The sequence below is a fragment of the Balaenoptera ricei genome, chromosome X, assembly GCF_028023285.1.
Source record: "Balaenoptera ricei isolate mBalRic1 chromosome X, mBalRic1.hap2, whole genome shotgun sequence".
Taxonomy (NCBI): domain Eukaryota; kingdom Metazoa; phylum Chordata; class Mammalia; order Artiodactyla; family Balaenopteridae; genus Balaenoptera; species Balaenoptera ricei.
In genome coordinates, this window is record NC_082660.1 from 119,462,484 (window position 1) to 119,485,508 (window position 23,025).

Below are 23,025 nucleotides of genomic sequence, written 5' to 3' on the forward strand. Positions count from 1 at the left end.
TGTGAGCCGCGTGGCACGGCCAAAACAAACAAACAAACAAATAAATAAATATAAATTACTCTTTAAAAGCTTATTATAAGACTCTTGGTTTTTATCATCATGACTTAAATTATAACCTAGTGCCCAGAGCTTGGTTTCTAATGCCACTCTCCAATGAAAGGAACCAGGGCTTTTGGGGGAAATGGCTGATTCCAAGGCTAGGGCAGGGAAAGTACAAGATGAGCCTAGAATATCATGCGGTGCCAGAAATTAAGAAAGTGCCCAGGACTTCCCTGGCAGTCCAGTGGTTAAGACTCCATGCTCCCAATGCAGGGGACACGGGTTTGATCCCCTGGTTGGGGGAACTAAGGATCCCGCATGCCGCATGGCGCGGCAAAAAAAAAAAAAAAAAGTGGTCAAAGAATGGTGGGGAAATATCAAGACACAGGAGCCAACATAGAGGGACTCCCAACAGCCAGATCTTGGGCAATTTGGGCAACAAAGTAATGCTATTAATGGATCATTACCTATAAGATAAAATTGGAACCCGTGAGTCCATGATGATATAAATAATTTAATAAATAATGACTGGGGAGAAGGGAACGCTCTCCATTATAATAGCATTTCAGCTAATAAACTAAGAAGGAATGATGTTAATAGGAAAATCAACATTTGACAAACACCCCAGTAATAATTACTTCAGGCAAGAATCATCAGTGGATGCTAAAATTGGTGAAAGTTTGATGAGGAACAATATTTACATAGTCTCAGTATCATTCCTCATAACCTTTATTAGTTACAAAGGGGAAAATAGTATCTTTATAGTGAAGAAACCTGGCAGACACTGCCTTAACTGAGTGATGCAAATGAACATCAGTAATGGGACAGATTGGTAGCATGTGCCTCCAAATACGAAGCACTGTGAAGGACACACCATCACAACTGTTGTATCTCTGACCCAAAATGGAATGCCTGAAATTTAATGAGGTCGTACCATTGGACAAACCCAAATTGAGGGAAATTGTACAGAATAATAACTCGCCAGTGCCCTTCAAAATTGTCAAGATCGTATATACACTATTGATACTATGTATAAAATACATAACTAATGAGAATCTACTGTATAGCACAGGAAACTCTACTCAGTGGTCTGCGGTGACCTAAATGGGAAGGAAATCCAAAAAAGAGGGGATATATGTATACACATAGCTGATTCACTTTGCTGTACAGTAGAAACTAACACAACATTGTAAAGCAACTATACTCCAATTAAAAAAAAAAAAGTCAAGATCACAAAGACTGAGGAACTGTTCCAGAATGAAGGAGACTTAAGGATATGCAACATGCATTCCTGGATTCAGCCCTGGTCCAGGAAAGGGATATTAATGAGACAATTGGTGAAATTTAAATAAGGGTTCTAGATTAGTTAACACTGTTGTAGCAATGTGAGTTTCCTGATTTTGATCATTGTACTGGGTGTGGTTGTATTGGATGTTAACACGGGAAGGGTATACTGGAAACTTTGAGAGAGAAAGCAAGAAGAAATAGGGCAGCAGGAGAATCAGGAAGGTGGTGTTCCAGAAGCCAAAGAGATGGCAGAGACATTCAAGAACAAAGTGATAAATAGTATCAAATGCAATGTAAAGGACAGTTATACAAGGCCAAAGATAGTGTCCATTGGATTTGGCAAGATAGCAGTCAATGGTGTTCTTTGTCAAAGCTGTTTCAGTCCAATGGTGGGTGCAGAAGACAGAGGACAATGAAAGTTTGTTGAGAGGAGATGGGAAGTGAGAAAGTAGAGCAAATATGGAGAGACTCATCACCTCTGGGCCTGGAGGATAAAGGGGAAGAAGCAGTGTAGATGTGGGTGGAAGGAACTGATGTGATTCAGGCCTGATTCCTTCCCTCTCTTCATAAGTTAATGGGTTGAGTCTTCATTCTAGAGTGAATTTGATGGGGTTGAATGGGGATGAATGTTCAGAGCATTACTGAGGGGAACAAGATGGGGAGCTGACCAAGCACTTGTAAAGGATTGTGGAGGGGTGTTTAGGGCCCAGTTGAGGTTTGAGACCATGAATCTGTAGAGGAACCAATCCCCATGGTTGCAGGGTTTTCTCCTACAGCCCTCCACAGCCTAACTGGTAGACAAAACAGGCTGTGGGTTGAGCCAGGGTGTGGCTTTGCCATTGTGGCAGAGCAGAATTAGAAGGGTACAAAGGACTTCTGGCAGTGGTGAGAGAGTGGTTCATGTGGGATGCAAACTGAACTGGGAAGTCAGGGATGTAAGGGAAGCCAAGAACAGGGTGATAGACCGTGGAATTGGAGGTCTCCCGTGAATCTGAAGCACGCTTAACGTTAGGCAGGTGGCCAAAGTGAACTGGAGAGGAAGAAAACTCTCAGAGATTGGGGGACTTCAGTTGCAGAGCTGCCATCAGCAGCATTGGAAAGCATCACCCAGCCGGCCCTATACCATTGTAGGGGGACTATACATTCCAGTTTGCCCAGAACATTCCCAGTTTATGTGTTATCCCGGCATCTTGTCCAGTTTAGCATTTGTCCCAGAGTTTTCATTTTCCCACGAAGTGTATTAATAGTTGAATTGAAATAAGCCAGGATGGGTCTGTTGCATCACCACTTTTTAATTCCAGCTTCTGCCTTGGTCTCGTCTACTAGCTTGTAAGATGCATGTACAGAGAACCAAATTCTCACTTTAACAGAGAGTTAAACCTAAACAACAACCAGTGATAACTCTTCTCCCTTTTCCTAAGTTTTTCCAAATACAATGTAACTAACAGCTCCCTCCCTCTCAAGGACAGTGTGCTGGGTGTTCACTGATAACAAAGCAAGGGCACTGACACTGGGAGTTAAAGACAACCGACTCATTCTTGTCCTGGGTAGGGATTGGGGGGGGGCAGTATTCACCACTGTGCCCCTTGCTGGACACTGGGTGTGCCAGCTGGGTGTGCCCGTGCAAGATAAAAGAAGCTGCTAGGCCACCAGTCAGTAGGCCGGTGGACACAGGGAATTACATATTTACGTGTATGTAAAATATATTCAGGAAATAGAGGCAGAAATATGTCCTGCCATAGAACATAATACAGCAAGTAATCTGAATGCTCTTGGTACAATGGTTATGTCATTCATTATATGTTGCAAATCTACAACCCTTATTTTTTTTAAAATTTGCAGTCCACCGTTTCAGCATGGGTTCAAAAAACTAAAGTGCATAACTGATAAAAAATACCAAATTTGTTATTCAAGAAAATTGATCATGAATGTGTAACATGAACAAAACATTTTTGATAGTTATTAGCCACACGCAGGTGGGGCTCAGTGATGTCACTGACCACGTGAAAACCAGAAGACATGTCTACAGAGACAGCATCATCATCTACCTCAAAGGTTTGCAGTTATTTTAAGAAGGCTGTGCAGCAAAGGTGATTTAACAAGATGCAGCTGCAGAGAGGGTATCTTCATATTGCTCGTGAATGACTTTTTTTAGATCAAATAACTTCTTCAAAATTCATTTACTCAGTTTTGATTTCAGGTTTCCTTGTACATGATGAAAAATGAAACAATACCTTTTAATAAGTAGCTCTACTTGCAGGAGAACCTCACAGTTAAATGATGTCAGTTTTATATTGATATCGTGAGATGATTCAAATCGAAAATCAGTTATATTAGTCAGGGTTCTCCAGAGAAACAGAACTAACAGGATGTGTGTGTGTGTGTGTGTGGGGAGAGAGAGAGAGATTTTAAGGAATTGGCTCACACGGTTGTGGAGACCTGGCAAGTCCAAAATCTGATGGAGAAGGCCAACAGGCTGGACACAGGGAAGAGGTGCAGTTCCAGTCCAAAGGCTGGCAGAATTCCTTCTTGCCTGCAGGGGAGGTCAGCCTTTGTTCTATTCAGGCCTTCAAATGATTGGATGAGGCCTACCCACATTAGGGAACATAATCTGCTTTACTCGGAGTCCACTGATTTAAATGTTAATCTCATCCAAAAAAACACCTTCACAGAAACAAACAGAATAATGTTTGACCAAATATCTGGGCACCATGGCCAAGCCAAGTTGAAACATAAAAATTAACCATCACATTGGTTAATTCCAGTAATGGTTCAATTTGTCATCCAATTCATGGAATCAAAGTAAAGCTAATGGGAATTTATTCTGATGAAGGCGAAACATCTGACATTGAGAAAGCTATTGTAAATTCAGCTTGAAAATTCAACATTTAGGATAAGTATTTTTTAAATAAATTTATTTATTTATTTTTATTTTTGGCTGCATTGGGTCTTCATTGCTGCGCACGGGCCTTCTCTAGTTGTGGGGAGCAGGGGCTACTCTTCGTTGTGGTGCGCGGGCTTCTCATTGCGGTGGCTTCTCGTTGTGGAGCACAGGCTCTAGGTGCACAGGCTTCAGTAGTTGTGGCATGCAGGCTTCAGTAGTTGTGGCTCACGGGCTCTAGAGCGCAGGCTCAGTAGTTGTGGTGCACGGGCTTAGCTGCTCCGTGGCATGTGGGATCTTCCCGGACCAGGGCTCGAATCCGTGTCCCCTGCATTGGCAGGTGGATTCTTAACCACTACACCACCAGGGAAGCCCTAGGATAAGTATTTATGCAGTGATAATTTTTTTTTCATAGAAATACAGATTTTGGTGGACCACAGCACCATGGTAAAAACAAGGTTTTTACTAAGCGAAGAAACGTGTGGAGCAGAAATTGGTTGTGGTACAGAAATAATTCCTCATTATGTCCACATAAGTGGATTACAAAACTGTTTCTGGAAAGTCAGGAGTGGGGCAGGGGAATCTTGGGTTATACCCACGCTTTCCTTATTTCTTCCTGCATGCAGATATTCTAGTAAAGATCGGTGGCATACGTAGCATATTTGACACCCAGAATGACAAAATTATACGAGAAAATTATTTTGTCTATCTGACAAAATTATTTTCTGTAATAATTAGTAAAAAACATTATTTTCTTGATTTCGTCTTTAGTTTTAAAACAATTAAAAATTTAAAAGAATACATTTCAATTTTAAATACATTGTCCAAATTCAGTAAAATATTTCATATATTAACCAGATTTTCACTTACCAAACAAAAGGATTACGTCTTGTAGACTGCATTCTGTTGGCTGTTTTAAATTTTAAACACAAGTAAAAGCTCCAAGTTGTCACCTAGAATGACAGGGTTGAAATAATGACTGTTTCTTTGTCTTTAAAGTCACAGGGCTTTCACCGTTTATTTCAAATCTCTGTTAAAATACAGGAGTATGTGGCACCATAGGGGCTGGAGGAAGAAACTGCAAGCCAGAAGCAAGCTGGAAGGGTTCTGAAGTGTTGGTATCTAATTTAGAAACCAGTGTGGGTGGCTGAGTCCGTTTGTGTCAGGGGCCAAATGTATAACCGAAAGTTCTCTGAATTAACTTCCCAGTGAAACAATGATTGTTAAAAGAATAAGTAATAAAAATGTGCTAATATGAACTTCAAAGCCTATATACCCAATGGAAATGCACTCTTGTTCACCAAAAGATATGTAAAAAAAAAAGTTCATAGCACTATTTTTTAGAGAAAGAGACTGAAGCTCCGAGTTCAATGACTTGCCCCGTTTCACAAATCTCCTACCATCACACTTCCCTCAGTGGTCTTAATGGAGGCCACCAACTTTGTGCTGGGCACTGTGGTGGGTGCTGGAGCTACACAGATGAGCACGTTAGGAATGGAACAACTCTTATTTGCTTACCCGACCTATTGGAGAGTCGGGGAAGATTTTTTCCCCCATTTCCGTATCGGGAATTGTGGTGGCAAAGAATATAGATCAGCAAAGGCGATAGTTCCCATTTACTGACTGTGCACTGTCCTAAGTGCTGTACCATATATATATACATATGCATACACCATATACGTACACATCATCTTTAATCCTCAACGATCCTTGTTAATATCCCCATTTTACTGAGACGAAAAAGAGAGGCTCAGTGAGCCTGATTCGCACAAGGTCACAGAACAGTTAAGGGTTCCCCTCGGATTTGTACCCTTATCGGGCTGACTCTAGGGCTCTAGGTCTCAACTCTTATATCCAGTTAAAGATTTTTGTTAGAATCCGGCCACGAGTCAGGAAAATGGAAGCCGTAATGCAGTCCAAGGAACCTGAAGAGCCGGCGCCCAGTTTAGGGCCACTGGGAAGAAAGGAGGGCGGCGGCAGGTCTGGGAATTTGGGAGCCGTCTGGATGGGAGACTGAGGGAAAGAGGAAGAGAGGCTGCGCGGGAGTCTCCGCTTCTTCGGGAAGAAAATTCCCACGGCCACCTCGGGAGCGTGGAAACCCGCAGGCTCCCACGGGGGGGGCGCGGGGAGCGCGCGGGCGGCTCTGGGCGGGGCCTCGGGGCGGAGCGGGGGCGGGGCCTGCTGCGCCTGGGCTCTTGGCGGCGGCGGCGGCGGCGGCGAAGAGCGCTCAGGCGGACCACTCTGCTTTCCCGCGCGGCGCCGCCTCCTGCCGCGCCTCCGCCTCCTGCTCGGCCCCGCCGCCGGCTTCCTCCTCCCCAGACTGCCTTCAGCCCGCGCGCCAGCCGGCTCCGTTATGGCGACCCGCAGCCCCAGCGTCGTGGTGAGCAGCTTGGCCCGCCAGGCCCGTGGCGGCGGCGGCCGGTCCCTGAGGCGCGGGGCCGCAGTGCGGGCTCGGGCCGGCGTGGCCCGGGGCCGGGGGGCGGGGGGCGGCCGCAGCCTCCTGGGTTCGGCCGCGCGTCACACCCGGGCGGCTGGGGGGATGGAACGGTGAGGTCGGGGTGGCCGCCTCTGATGAGCCCCGGGAAGGAGGGCTGCGTGTGGGAGGAGAGGGTGGAAATGGCGTTTTGGTTGACATGTGCCGCTTGCGAGCGTGCTATGGGGAGGGGCCGTGGGCCAGTTCGGGAATGATCTGGCGGGGTGAGGGTGGGAGCTTTCTTAGGAGGGGCTCTTCTCTGTCGGTCTGCGGTGTGTGGGTAAGGTCCTCGGGGCAGCTCCGTGAGAGGGCCCAGGAGCACGGAAACGGCCACATGGGAGGCATGCGGGGACTGGTATTTTCACCTAGTTCTGCAAACATTGTAATGATTATTTGTGGGAATGCGCATTGCCTCATCGCATCCTCACGGCAGCCTTGGCAGCGGTAACCATGCCTACCTTTTTACACACGTAGAAAGTAGTTAGCCGATATTAGGTAGCTTTCCCACGGCCCAGAGGTAGCCAGGCCTCGTAATCAGATCTGCTTGAATCCGGATCCTATGCTCTTTGATGCTGCAGGGGACAAAAAATGCGAATCTGGTCCTTACCTTCAAGGACATTGGCACCATAATCCGTCTTTGGTATCCTGTCTCCAACCTCATTGGTTCTTTTCCTTGTTTCTGGAACAAGCCAAGCTGCTCCCTCCCCTTACCCTCCCTTTCTGATCACGCTTGCTAAAATAGCCAACCCTCTCTCAATAGTTAAATGCCTTAGCCTGCATTATTACTATTATTATTATTATTTTAGCAGGTACCTTATTACCTGTTGATTGTCTCGCCCACAAAAACATAAACTTTATAAGGGCAGGAATCACCGCTGTAACCCCAGCGCGTAGTACAGTGCCTGGCATGCAAGAAATTCTCAGTGATGGTCTGTTGGATGAATAAATTAAATAATTAACCACTTGAGCCCTAAAAAGGGAAGGGCTCTAGTTCATATTAGGCATTGTGACTTAAGGTAAAGAGCAGTGCTCTTAATGGAGTCTGGCCTGGGATCCTGCTTGCGTGGGTTATTTACTAGCTGTGTGGCCTTGGGGAACTACCTTTCTGGATTTAAGTGTCTTATGTATAACTGAGGTGCTAGCTACCTCATGGTGTTATTGAAAGGATAGCCGGTCTTTGTGAATGAACAACCTTTGCGTGGTCCCTGACTGGGAATAGTAATAATATCTATCGATGTGTTTACCTACATAGTCCTGTTTAGTCCTCAGAACAACCCTCTAACAAAAGTATGATTATTGTTTTACAGATGAGGAATCCTTGAAGCCTCAGTGAGAGGTTAAGTAACTTAACCTCTTAACATAACATACCCAGTGTCACACAGTTATTAAGAGGACCTCAGACTCAAACCTAGGTCTCTCTCAAGGGCCCATACACTTAAATGTTATGCTAATAGTAGGTACTCAACTGTTTTTATTCAGTTGCTGAGGAAGTTAGATGCTTTTAAGCTTTGGGGTCCAATGGCTGCACCAGCATACAGTGAATTATTTTTGCTAGAACTGGCTGTTAGTTTTGTTTGAACATCAAGATATTCATTGTGTTTTCGGTTTGCAAATTCCTGTTCCTTTTTTTATTTCCTTCCCAGAAATTGTCTTCATGTTAGCAGTGACGGACACTTAAATAGTGCTTACTGCGTGCTGGTTACTAAGCCCTTTACACATATTAACTGGTTTGATATTTATAAAAAAAAATTTTATGTGGCTCAGAGAGGTTAAGTAACTTTCCCAAGATTACCCAGCAATACTAGGATTTGAATCTAAGCTATCTGGCCCCAGAGTCTGCTCTTAACCTCTCCACTTTTAGGTTCATAGTGACAGTAGTAGATATTTATTTAGTACCTACTATGCTTTAGGCATTAAAGTAAATATTTTGCAACGTTGTCTAATATAACTGCCCTAAAGATACATAATAGGAGGGAGGGAGATAAACACTAGTATGACCTTGGAGGCACAGATGGGTGAACTATTGATAACTTGCCCAGTATCACTTAGATGAAATTGACCCGCAGATCTGCCTGATATGACCCATGCTACTTGTAACTATCTCTCTAAACTTCCAGGGTAAACTTGGACACACTTGAACAAAGAACAAGCTTCTGAATTTTTGCAAGTTATTGTGAAACATCAGATATACATTATGTGGATAAAATATCTTCTAAATTTCAGGATGGTAGTGCTAGAAATGTAACCCCTATTAACTGGACTTAAATCTTACCCTGCTAATAATTTTCACAGAATTGATAAAATAGTGCATTGTTTTGGTCCACAACCCTATCATTGTTATCATCAGGGTTTAGACTGACAATGTAGACCAAAATTATTCTTGGTGACCACCAAGAAATGGAGCAGTTGAGTTTGGGGGTTTCATTCTACAAATTGATTAACGTGACAAGCATACTGTAGATTCATCTTAATTGTTTTCTGTCCATTTTTTGTATCTAGGTATCACAGAAAGTCCATAGGCAGGAGGTAGGAAAAAGACAAAAGGACCAACCAGATCAGCAGAGAAGAGGGGTCTCAGAGTTCTCTTTTAGATTTCTGTAGTTCACTAGGCAGTAACTGGGCCATGTCATTCTTTTCCCCTGTGAAGAGATGCTAAAGATGTGCTAGTGTGCTCTTCTTCCTATCTGTAATTGTATATTGTGTGCATTGGTCAGATTTATATGCTATAAAAGTGTCAACCACCATCGTTAATACTGAGACTGGATTGTTATTTTCCTGCCAGTGGCTACCAAATTACTAACAAACATTTAGAATATCTTGCTACTAATAAGAATTCAAACAAACACTTCAAATTGCTATGAAACTACTATCTTCAGCACTGTGCTTCTGATAATTGATAGGCATTTATGTTTTGCCCAGAATTAACATGCCTGTCATTCCACTGTGCACACTGGAAAGGAAAGATGATAGTGTTAGATAGTAGTTATGGGCCCGCTTACGTAGAAGCAGGTAATAATTTATCCCTGAGTTGAATAGAATGCTGATTTTAATTCTTGTAACGCTTAGATTCTTGTAAACCTTTTAATTCTTTTCACATTTAGGGATAAATGCATCAGTAGTTCATAATTTTGGTCTTATGATATCCTGAGTTATCACAAATTATCCCAAGGGGATGACACATCTGCTTTGGTGTTTTTTTGAGAATTTTAAAGTGTCTGAATATAAAAGGTAAAAATATTGCCACCTAGCCATTTCTGCCCATTCTAGAAGCTTGGAATTATTGTTGGTTACTAGGAATAAAATAAAATGTATTTTATCTATTACTGTGCATCTTTTAATTCATATTTTAAGACTCGCTTCCTCACTTCCATTTAGTCTTGTTTGGACCCAGGAACATTGTCATTTTTTGACCACAAACGGGCTTAAGCAATCCTCCTCACAGATGATGAGTTGATGTTGCATGTGTTGTCTTAGCTCGAGTTAATTTCCTTGCTTACTGTAATTTTAGATAGTATATCTCTGTAATTAGACATGTGTAAACCACAAAATTTTTCATGTATGAAAACCATTATTATCGATGTGACACATAATTATTAAGAATTTGTGGCTTCAGTTTTACTGGAAAATAAAATTATTTTGGTAATTTACAATAGCAAAAGATTGACTTTGGTTCTAGACAAAAGATATATAGTAATGTTACATTTCTCAATAATCTTTCATATTAATAAAAGTGCCTTGGGGCTTCCCTGGTGGCGCAGTGGTTGAGAGTCTGCCTGCCAATGCAGGGGACACGGGTTCGAGCCCTGGTCTGGGAGGATCCCACATGCCGCGGAGCAACTGGGCCCGTGAGCCACAACTACTGAGCCTGCGCGTCTGGAGCCTGTGCTCCGCAACGGGAGAGGCCACGATAATGAGAGGCCCGCGCACCGCGATGAAGAGTGGCCCCCGCTTGCCGCAACTAGAGAAAGCCCTCGCGCAGAAACGAAGACCCAACACAGCCATAAAATAAATAAATTAATTAATTAATTTAATTAAATTAAAAAAAAAAGTGCCTCGTAGATTTTACCATTAACAAGTATATTACAGATAGGTTAGAATTTGAGAGCTATGTTTTAAAGCTCTGAGGAGATGCAGTCAGATTTCGGAACTGTCTGGGTAAATGGTAAGTAAGTGAGAGCTATTAATAACCTATCCTTTGGCCATTTCTGGCTAAACTGGAAATCAGAGTAGGAAAGGTGGATCTGCAGAGAAACCACATTTCATTTGTTTACCACTTCCAGCCCCTCCAGGGCTCTGCCCCAAATATTTTGGGATTGGGCCCTCCCCAAAGCCATCCAGGACCTTCTTTGCGATCTTTAGCCATTTTATGTTAAGTTCATATGTTGAAGCTCTAACCCCCAATGTGATGGTGTTTGGAGATGGGGCCTTTGGAAGGTAATTAGGATTAGGTATGGTCATGAGGGTGGGGCCCTGGTCTTTTAAGAAAGACACCGGAGAGTTCCCAGCCCCAGCGCTCAGCACACAGATAGCTAGGAGAAGATGGCTGCCTACAAGCCAAGAGAAGAGGCGCCAGAATGAGACCTACTTTGCTGGCCCCTTGATTTTGGACTTCCCAGACTACAGAACTGTGAGGAATAAATTACTGTTGTTTAAGCCCCCCGGTCTACAGTATTTTGTTGTGGCAGACTAATGCAGCTCTTTTAGAAGGTGTTGGTAATAACCACGTGCTTAGACATGCAACACCAAGTCACAAATAATAAAACAGATGTGATTTATACTCATATATAAAGTTGGGCATTGCTATTGCCTAGTTGATTTAGAAGGCTGTGCTAATTCAGTATCAGAGGCATGCCAGTCTAATTTACTCAGTTTATATCCAGGCAACAGAATATAATGACTACTTTAAGCTTGATATTGCTTTAGGAGGGAGTCATTGGTGCTGGCTGACCTTGGGTTCCATGTTTATCTTTAGTGTGTATAACCGCTTTTGATAATCACAGATTTGTGAGCTTGTGAAGTTAGATTTGGTACAGGTTATAAGCTTTAATGTACTGTATAGTTAGTTGTATGTGTATATGTCTTTTCCATTAGATTATATGCTCTTTGAAGGCTCTAAATTTATAACCTTTGTATCCCCCTACAAAATCTATTGCATAGTACCTTAATCAAGGTGGATGCTGAATGCATTTTTATGTAATTAAACATATTGCAATCCCTTCCTATCAAAGTACCCACTGGATTGTTAACTAATCCATGTTAGATGGGGTTAATTAATACCAGATATTAACCAATATCAGATGGAACAAATAAGGGCTGATAAGATTAAAGGCCACCAAGTATATTTCTGTCTAGCTCTTCTAGAGAATTGAGATTATTAGGCCTGTTTAATATGAAGCTTTGGTGCTTGGGATGATTAAAACAAATTCCTGTCTATTGAATTATATCTTCTGTTATTTCTTATTATCAGTGGTCTAGGTGCAAGCAAGGCTTCTGAGTGAGAGTTTGAGTACCCTCCTAAACTCCCATAATACTTCTTCTGTATTTTTAAAATAGTTTCACACTGTCTTATGGTTATTCATGTATATGTCATATCTTCTACTACACTGTAAGCTCTTTGAGGGTAGTTGTGTCAAACTTATCTAATCCTCTCTAGTATGTACAACATAGTAGGTACTCAATAAATATTTGAGTGTTAGTGATAAGAATTACAGGTTCTGAATAAGGTCCTCACCATTTAAAAATTACTATTCTAATACATACTTGATCATTAAATATGAATTTTTGAAACTTGGAGTTTTCATTAATGTAAAATTGAGAAAAAGTGATGTTGGTGCCTTGTTATCATTTAAATAAATGACTTCCTGTTTAACTTTATTTGAAACATACACAAGTACACATATTAGTATAATGAACCCTCATGTAGTCCTTGCCCAGTTCTGACAATTATCTTTGCATGGCCAAATCATACGTTTCTTAAATTAGGACCCCCATAAATACACCCCATGTATTTATAGTGAATTATAACAAAGTTGTGAATTTATGCCTAAAGTACCTCAAGTGATACAGGTTTTATGAATCCTTATTTTTGCCTTTTGGGAAGAGTTATATTGACATGTTTTTTTTTATCTTGAAATAACATATCAACCCTTTTACACTGAATGTGATATATAAATCTAATAGTATCGATTGAAAATAAAACCTTTTGAATTGGAAAAAAAATTTTTTTAATTAAAAAACATTTATTTGCCACGCCACACGGCTTGTGGAATCTTAGTTCCCCAACCAGGGCCCTCAGCAGTGAAAGCGCGGAGTCCTAACCACTGGACCGCTAGGGAAGTCCCTGAATTGGAAATTAATTTGGCGTGTTGACAGAGAGAGAATTCCTATTTGGGAGGTACATCCGTGCTGGTCTGTCTGTGTTAAACTGCATGTTTGGGATGAACTCTGGGCAGAATTCACATTGGCTTTGATTGAGACAGACAAGACTCTTGAAGTTCTTAGGCTGCCTGCAAAACCCATAGCCAGGCACTGAGCCATTTTCACAGAACCAGTAGGCTTTATAAGTGTTGCATGTTTCAAAGAGTCCTGGGTGGGTCCTGGTTTATGCTTGTGGCAGAAGCAGTGAGTAACTGGGAGGAAGGGGTGAGTAAGTCTCAGGGAAGCCATTTTGGCGTTCCGGATCTTGACTTTAAAGCACTATGAAATGGTACGTTTCATTCTTGTCAGGTAATAGCAGATCTGTTCTGATGAGCCTGATATCAATGTTTATCCTCTCGTAGCATCTAGCAAGGTCTAGCTCTTCTTTTCCCAGAACTTTTAACTAAATTTCAGTTTATAAAATTTAGAAAAGTAATGCTTGCTTGTTATGAAGCATTATAAAAGTAATGCTTGCTTGAAATACTCTTGTAGGTGACACAAATGTCCTAGTCCCATTCTTTTTTTTCTTTTTTTTCTTTTTTTTAACATCTTTATTGGAGTATAATTGCTTTACAGTGGTGTGTTAGTTTCTGCTTTATAACAAAGTGAATCAGCCATACATATACATATATCCCCATATCTCCTCCCTCTTGCTTCTCCCTCCCACTCTCCCTATCCCACCCCTCTAGGTGGTCACAAAGCACCAGCTGATCTCCCTGTGCTATGCGGCTGCTTGCCACTAGCTATCTATTTTACATTTGGTCGTGTATATATGTCCATGCCACTCTCTCACTTCGTCCCAGCTTACTCTTCCCCCTCCCCGTGTCCTCAGGTCCACTCTCTACGTCTGTGTCTTTATTCCTGTCCTGCCCTTAGGTTCAGAACCATTTTTTTATTTTTTAGATTCCATATATATGTGTTAGCATAAGGTATTTGTTTTTCTCTTTCTGACTTACTTCACTCTGTATGACAGACTCTAGGTCCATCCACCTCACTACAAATATAATTCAATTTCGTTTCTTTTTATGGTTAATATTCCATTGTATATATATGCCACATCTTCTTTATCCATTCATCTGTCGATGGACACTTAGGTTGCTTCCATGTCCTGGCTATTGTAAATAGAGCTGCAATGAACATTGTGGTACTCTTTTGAATTATGGTTTTCTCAGGGTATATGCCCAGTAGTGGGATTGCTGGGTCGTATGGTAGCTCTATTTTTAGTCTTTTAAGGAACCTCCATACTCCCATTCTTTTTATAGTAAATGTCTTCAAAATAAGCCTGATGACAATGTTTAGCAGATACATTAGTACTTCACCTTAGAGGACCTGGCATAATCTTTTGCCCCTCAAAATAGGATTTTTTTCCTGCATATGAAAGTAATACATGTTACTTAAAAAACAAATCAATATTGACTTCGCACCTCGTGCCGAGCAAGTGCCTGTGCCCTGTGTGCTGCTGGAGCTTGCCTGCGGGCACGTCCCAGTCCACCTGCCCGAATCGCTGCCGGACTCCTGGCCACGCGCTCCAAGCGGAAGCGGTGCACAGCTACTCCCAGTCTGACACGACGGTACTTGAAATTCCACTGAAGTCTGGAAAACTCAGAGCTCTTGGGACTGAAAGAGAGATGACGTGAACCTCAAATTTCTTAGAATATAATTATCAATTCTGTGAATAATAAATGTATCTTAAATATATATTTTAAAAATTTATTGAAAACCAAGCTACTTGTCCTTAAGCACCTAATACAGTGCTGACTGAAGGAGGAGGTACTCAATAGATATTAACTGATGCAGTGAGATTTAATTATGGTTTGACCAATATTTCTTGCAAACTGCCAAAGTTCATGTCATCAGCTTCTTGAATGTGATTTGGAAGATACTTAGTCTTGAATGTCATGTGAGACAGAGTATTATAATTGTGGTTTGTGTCTTTGAATAAGCTTTAAATATAATGCTGAGTGGGAATTATAAATCAACTATAATTTTTTTAAAAAGTGAAATTGGCAGTGGGAAAAAAAAAAGAAGTCGAAGTATAGAAAGTGGCAGGTCCCCACTTCTTACAGTTGACTATTGTTTGGTATATTCTTCCATACCCACCCTTTCTTTCTTCCTCTCTCCCTCTCTCTCCTGTTTTTTTAATTTTTTGTATTAAAATTTTTTTGTTTGTAGTTTTTGTTTTTTTTTTTTAAACATCTTTATTGGAGTATAATTGCTTTACAATGGTGCGCCAGTTTCTGCTTCATAACAAAGTGAATCAGTCATACATATACATACGTTCCCACATCTCCTCCCTCCTGTGTCTCCCCCCCCCCCACCCTCCCCATCCCACCCCTCCAGGCGGTCACAAAGCACCGAGCTGATCTCCCTGTGCTATGCGGCTGCTTCCCACTAGCTATTTTACAATTGGTAGTGTATATATGTCCATGCCACTCTCTCACCCTGTCACATCTTACCCCTCCCCCTCCCCATATCCTCAAGTCCATTCTCTAGTAGGTCTGTGTCTTTATTTCCGTCTTGCCACTAGGTTCTTCATGACCTTTTTTTTTCCCCTTAGATTCCATATATATATGTTAGCATACTGTATTTGTTTTTCTCTTTCTGACTTACTTTACTCTGTATGACAGACTCTAACTCCATCCACCTCACTACAAATACCTCCATTTCATTTCTTTTTATGGCTGAGTAATATTCCATTGTATATATGTGCCACATCTTTATCCATTCATCCGATAGATTTGGTTTTAATATATCGTAAAATTTCCCCATACTTTTCACATATATGTATAAAAACACATACTACCACAAATAATTTATAAGAAAGACTTGATATTTTTAAAAAGCAATATGTACTCACTGAAGAAAATTTGGAATATATAGTATAAAGAGCTAAATAAAATCGCTGTAACTCCCCTCCCCAAGGCAAAAGTTTTTTATGACTTTGTTATATTTTTTCTGTGTTTATAGGTCTATTATATAATTATAAAACTGTAATCATAGTACATTTTACCACCACAGGTACCACATCATCAGTGTTATTAAACATTTTGCATTACAGGGACTGGACATACCAAGACGACCAGTATGTGGTCCTACTCAAACAATCTTAGAGTATCTACTATGAACGCACCTCATGAGTTGATTATAACAATCTCAGACTTGTAGAAGTTTGGATTTTTAAGGAATCACTTGGCTTTTTTTGGTGATTTTTTTTTCCTACTGTGAGATGAGAGAGACTCTTTGGGTTTGAGGTGGGGAACAGCAGTTTTTCTTGTTCACTGTGATATTTTAACTTGTTAGACTACACTGTATTAAACATTTTTTACTAAATTTTCAAACATATGCAAAAGTCGGGAGAATAATATAATGGATCCCCATATACTCATCACACGTTTATAATGTTATCAAGATTTTGCCACATTTGTCTTAGCTCTTTAAAGTTTTTCTTTTACTCCGCTGAACTAAAGAAAATTTCATATCATGTCATTTTACTTCTGTAATCTTTTTTTTTAAATTAATTAATTAATTAATTAATTTTAATTTTTTTCTTTTGGCTGTGTTGGGTCTTCGTATCTGTGCGAGGGCTTTCTCTAGTTGCGGCAAGCGGGGGCCACTCTTCATCGCGGTGCGCGGGCCTCTCACTATCGCGGCCTCTCTTGTTGCGGAGCACAGGCTCCAGACGCACAGGCTCAGTAGTTGTGGCTCACGGGCCTAGTTGCTCCGTGGCATGTGGGATCTTCCCAGACCAGGGCTCGAACCCGTGTCCCCTGCATTGGCAGGCAGATTCTCAACCACTGCACCACCAGGGAAGCCCTACTTCTATAATCTTAACTATTCATCTCTAAAACATGTGGTTGATTTCTTATATAACTACAGTTCATTATCATACCTACGAAATTACAGAAAGTTCTTGATATCTCATACCTAAATTTCTGTGATAGGCTAAGGTTTTTAAACGTCTAAATCCAATCAAGTGTTTGTATCATGAAATGCTCTCATTGAAACAGCCATATTTCTTTTTCAGATTAGTGATGATGAACCAGGTTATGACCTAGATTTATTTTGTATACCTAATCATTATGCTGAGGATTTGGAAAAGGTGTTTATTCCTCATGGACTAATTATGGACAGGTTAGTACGATCTTAAACTGAAATTTTGTTTTTTTCTTATATTAATTTCAAGTGTCAGCAGCTGTTTTAAGTAGTTGATGTTTGAACATGAACTAGGCCAGCTTGTCACATAATAGATGCTTTCTGTTTTAAAAGCCCTCTTGACAAAAAAAGGGAGGAAGGGAGAGCTTACTAATTACCCAGTATAAGTCATGGTATACTGGGAATCTGTAGGGAGTAGAATAAAGTAAATATTGAAGGGAGATTGGAAGAATGAACTCTAGGCACAAAGTCTTTGATTTCTCAACCCTGAACAGGGTAATGGACTGGGGCTGAATCACGGGAAGACAAGGTCAGATTTTGATGATTATGCACGTCTAGCTTGAAAATTTCCCGTTAAATGAATTGCAGTGAAAAACTTTACTTGTTATTTAAATGCTTGCCTTGTGTGTCTGGCTGTTGTTTTTTATTTTAAAATTATAATATCAGTATTATAACTCTATTCTAATATAGCTATATTCTAGAATTCTAAAATATTCTAACTATAGAGGCTTAAACAAGAAGAGTAAAGTTCTCTCAGCCTGCTGTACACATTTCCTCCCTATACATTGGCCATGTACATATACTATATATTTTAACACATGGGTATTACTATCATATAGGTCTAAAATTTATTGGGCATTTTTTCATATTAATACATCCAGAACTATCTCATATATTTTAAAGGTTGCATGGCATTCCATTTTCTGGCTGTACCATAATTGATTTAACCAGTTCCTTATTGATAGATGCAAGATGTCTCCATTATTTTGCTTTTGCAGATCATACTAGAAGGGAACATCCTTTTATAGATGTTTGGGCAGTTGCTCAAATTTATCCACGGGGAAATTTTGTGACAAGGGGAAGGTGTTTCTTGAATGTTTTGATACTGCCAAATTATCCTCCAAAAAGTTTATATTAATTTGTACTCCCAATGGTATATGAGAGTACTCTTTCCTCACAGTCTCTTCTAATATTGTATTATTGGAATTTGCTGGTTTGATAGGTGAAAATTGTATCTTATTTTAATTTGCGTTTTTAAAATTTATGATAGATGTAACAGTACACTTGGATTTTGAAGGTTTTTGAAATTTTTATCTTCGCTTTATGAGCAAGGATATTATACTTCATGGGGGCAAAGGATGTGTTTTGTCGAAGTTTAATCTTTTTTTTTTTTTTTTTAATGCTTGGCTGCACCTCGCAGCTTTCGGGATCTGAGTTTCCCAGACCAGGGATCGAACCTAGGGCCGCAGCAGTGAAAGTGCCTAGTCCTAACCACTGGACTGCCAGGGAATTCCCCTGGAAGTTTAATCCTTAAGGGATGTTTGTTGTAAAGTTTAAATGTTCCTTTTATAATATAATTTAATTTCTATTAAATTCTTGATTTTATTTCTGTAGGACCGAACGGCTGGCTCGAGATGTGATGAAGGAGATGGGAGGCCATCACATCGTGGCCCTCTGTGTGCTCAAGGGGGGCTATAAATTCTTTGCTGACCTGCTGGATTACATCAAAGCACTGAACAGAAATAGTGATAGATCTATACCTATGACTGTAGATTTTATCAGACTGAAGAGCTACTGTGTAAGTATATTTAATGCATGTTTAAAATAAACATGGCATTTTTATTATATGTATCCTATATGTATGAGCTTTAACTGGTTATATATAAATTCCATTTGCTTATAACTTTTATACAACTAAAGAACCAAAATTGATCTACATAATAGCTAAAAACAAAACCATATGAATTCTAAAATTCAAATTAACATTAATTTGACGTGAAGGACTGTGTTTTGCTGAAATAAAAAACAAAACAAAACAAAAAAACCGATGGCAACTGTAGGTTTTCCTGTATGTTTTTGAAGCTCTGCAAACTACACTTACATGTTCATTTTACTTGGTTAGAGTGAGATTTTCTGATATATTCCCTAGTACTGTATATACAAGTGAATATTGTCTTTTTCAAACTAGTCACCTATACTTATTTTAAAGGTTCTTTGGTTTAGTTTAGTTTTGTTTTGTTTTGGATTTTGAAAAACCCATTTTCGGAATTGCTCTTGGGACTTGGGGGATATACTCTTTTGACTGTACTTACTGGTGGCAGATGTCCTCTCTGGAGCTAGATTGACTTGCGGGGGAGTCGTATTTGGAGTTAGGTGTGCGTAATAAGGTGGGTCAACGGTTGTCTCTTAGAAAGCGCGAATGGAGCAAGAGCATTAGCACATTTAAAAGACCACTTTTGAGTCACAGTCGCTCTGTCTGTGTCACACAATCTCAAATGCTTCAGAATATTGACACTTGTGGGGTGAACCAAAATCCATGTCATCTTTACACATGAATTTCATCATCCACAATTTCTTTGATCGTGTGAATGTTTGACTTTTATTACTTCATAGTGTTGCTTTTTTTCTGGTTGCGTGTTGTCATTGTAGTTCCCGAGAGTTACTGTTTTCCTTAAAAATAGGATTTTTCCTAGCTTCTTCAAGGATTAGAATGAATGTCTGATCTTTGCTCTTTCATGAATCAGTATTGTAGTGCATCTTTGTAGAAACTTGGCTTATGTTTACATTTTCATTGAGAATAAGACCCCTTATCTACATTTAACTTTCAGCCTCCATTCTCTTTGTTAATCATCTATTTGACCCAAGTCTTTGACCTTCTTGCCATTTTCATCAGTCCTGTGGGTGATTGGACAGCCATTTAAGTATTATCATAGACATTTTCCCTATCCTGTTAAAACCCTTTGTGCTCATATATCATGACATTACTTCATACTCATAAGCTCCTTTTAACTTGTCAAAGTCTCACTTGAATTAAAGACTTGCTTAAATACAAAATTTGGATTTTTACTCAACAGAAGTTATTTATTTTGCTGATTTACACTAAGATTTAATTCTAGGCAGTATAGCTGCCCAGACTTTAATATGTTGTTGCTTAGAGGCAAAACATGGGCTTACAGTCCAGGGTGTGATTTCTCTGTTTGGTCTTCTTAAGCACCGCCCCCCCTGCCCCCCACATGTGCACATAAAAATCAATTTTGTTACTTTATGACTTACACTTCATTGCTCTGGGGACTTGTGCAGAATGTTCTTTCTTTGAAAAGAAAGCTCATTAAAAAACTGAGAGGAGTTTAATATTTTCTTTTTAAGAGTATTTTATAGTTATAGAGCAATTTTGAAGCGGTAGAAACACTTTGACATTTTAATTCCATTTTCTACTTTTAGTTTTTTTCCTATTAGTTGTTTTTTATTTTTATTTTTTTTGTTTGTTTGTTTTTGGCCACGCTGCGTGGCATGCAGGATCTTAGTTCCCCAACCAGGGCTCAAACCTGTGCCCCCTGCAGTGGAAGCGTGGAGTCTTAACCACTGGACTGCCAGGGAAGTCCTAGTTTTTTTCCTATTAGTTTCAGATCTTAGAGGATTGTTAAGCTGAACTCCTCAACTGATAAAAAGTGTTGGAACCTTCAACATGATTAAAGCAAACATTTAGGTAAATTTTCACGTAGAGAAAAAAATATCTGTTCTGTTTTATGTGAAATTCTGTGTAGATTTACTACTAAACAATACAAATTAGGAAAACCATATACTTTCTGTTGATTTGAAGTAACATTTCTACCCTATTTAATAATTCATCAGCTTGTTGTGGAAGATATTCCCACATGGGAAGATATTCCCATGTGCCTATAAAAAAACCAGGCAATTTAATTTGATATAATCATAAAATGGGAATTTAAAATTGTTTGCAGCATCAGTAACATTGATGTTAATGCAGTTTTACATGTTGATCTTGACCAGTTTGAAACAGTGAATTAAACATTAACTGATCTGTACTTATCCTATAGAAATGCTCCATGAACTATTAAATGTTCCCAGAATATATAGTCATAATAATATTAACACACTCCATCTAGTTTTTCTTCAGAATGAAAATTGTATTTTTCCGATTAAAAAATACATGTTTATTATAAAGAACATACAACCACGGAAAATTATAAAGGAATTAAGTCACCCTAAATTCCACTACCACTTTTATTTCTAATATTTTGAAGAATTTTCTCTCTGTGTATACACACTCACATTATAGTTTACATACTCTTAGAGTAGCTAGGCAGAATTTTATTTGCTTAGTGCCTAGTTGACAAATTGCCTGGGGATTCCAAATACCATGTTTCATTAAATCTTAGATAGCACTGATTTTAAGATTTACCAGTATTTTTTGTACTGCTAAGAAAGAAGACGCTGTCAGTTATTGTTGTAAGTTGCTGTCGATTGTAATATGTCAGTTTCAGGGGTATTAAAATGTGAATGTACATCTTAGAACAATAAAATGTAGTACTATATATTCAATGACTTTTCTATCCCTAAGGCTCTGTGATATTAAAAAAAGAAACAGTTGATAAGTGTGCAAATGTATTTTCTCTGTTGTGAGTTCAATTTTGCAGTGAAATTTTTTTTTTTTTACTAAAATAGTTTAATTAAAAAAAAAATGAGGAAGTCTTGAGAGGGAAAGTTGTCCGACAAGTAAATTTTTTGTGGGAATATTTTTTGTGGACCCTAAGCAAAGGAGAAATTAACCTGATTTATGGTGTGTCCAGACTAAATGGCTTACGTTAAAATGAAATTCTTCTTAGAATTTTATTTTATTTATTTTTCATTATTATTATTTTTAAAATATTTATTTATTTATTTATTTGGTTGTGTCGGGTTTTAGTTGCAGCAGGTGGGCTCCTTAGTTGTGGCATGCATGTGGGATCTAGTTCCCGGGCCAGGGATCGAACCCAGGCCCCCTGCATTAGGAGTGCAGAGTCTTAACCACTGCGCCACCAGGGAAGTCCCTCTTCTTAGGATTTTAAATCTTGCAGAAAACTTCTGAGTTATGAATTATTATCTCCATGTACATTTGAGAACAATGAGGGGCAGAGGGATTAAGTGACTTGCCCAGGATCATACAGGTCTTCAATTTGAACACAAGCCTTTAATTCTGTGCAGAACTGAGAGTCTTATTTGGGAAAACTTTTAACTGACTTGGATCCTCTAATATGGGCTTCCTATTATTTCTTCAGAAGTTTTGCATGCAAACAATTCATTTTGCCAGTTACGGGATTTTTCCTCAGTTAGGGTCAAGGTTCATAAAGCTATAAGTTTCAGTCTTAATCTTGGAAGTCACTTGATTAGTAGTTTGATTAGGCTATCTGTTTAGTATATCAAAGGTACAAATTACTTGATAGCAATTTGTTATTTGTAAGAAGCTGACTTTTTGAGTGAGCTTGTTGAAGAAAAATGCAGAAAATATTGGAGTAGTTTCTTAAAGTGTCTCTTCTAAGAAGAGGTCAGTAGCTTTTGGTCTGACACTTTTCTCTGTATGTATTTAGTCAATTGCTTTAAGGTATGCTTTTTTCTCCAGAACAGTTGAAGTTAAATGTAAACGTACCACTTTGATGTTGACACTAGATAGTCTAAAGCTTATCTTCTGTAAATCTATCTATTTATATATATATATAAAGAAAGTGAAGTGATTTATGCCTTTCTCCTGCTTATTGAACTAAGACCATAGACGTGGATGGAGAAAAGAATTTGTTCAGTTTAAATTGGCAGGAATGGGGATGTGTACTGTCCATGGTATAAGGAAACGCTAACAGAACTAGGGTCAAAAGTATACTTTCTAACTCTTGCCTGTGGATTTTCACTGCGATGTAGTCCTTGTTGGACAACTTAGGTTTTATGTAAGCACCCTGATTAGTAAAACATGAAGGTAGTGGTCAGGTTTGGCCCCATGAAA

The 23,025-nt window shown here is 39.5% G+C and overlaps 1 protein-coding gene across 1 annotated transcript in view; it reads left to right on the plus strand.

Moving 5' to 3' along the window:
- Positions 1–6,401: 6,401 nt before the first annotated feature.
- The window catches only part of HPRT1 (hypoxanthine phosphoribosyltransferase 1), a 33,153-nt gene continuing 16,529 nt past the window's right edge, over positions 6,402–23,025 (plus strand). Inside the window, exons 1-3 of the mRNA XM_059911988.1 lie at positions 6,402–6,587; positions 17,122–17,228; positions 18,645–18,828. Coding sequence (XP_059767971.1) covers positions 6,561–6,587; positions 17,122–17,228; positions 18,645–18,828 — 318 coding nt within the window. The 5' untranslated portion in view covers positions 6,402–6,560. The remainder of the gene's footprint in view (positions 6,588–17,121; positions 17,229–18,644; positions 18,829–23,025) is intronic.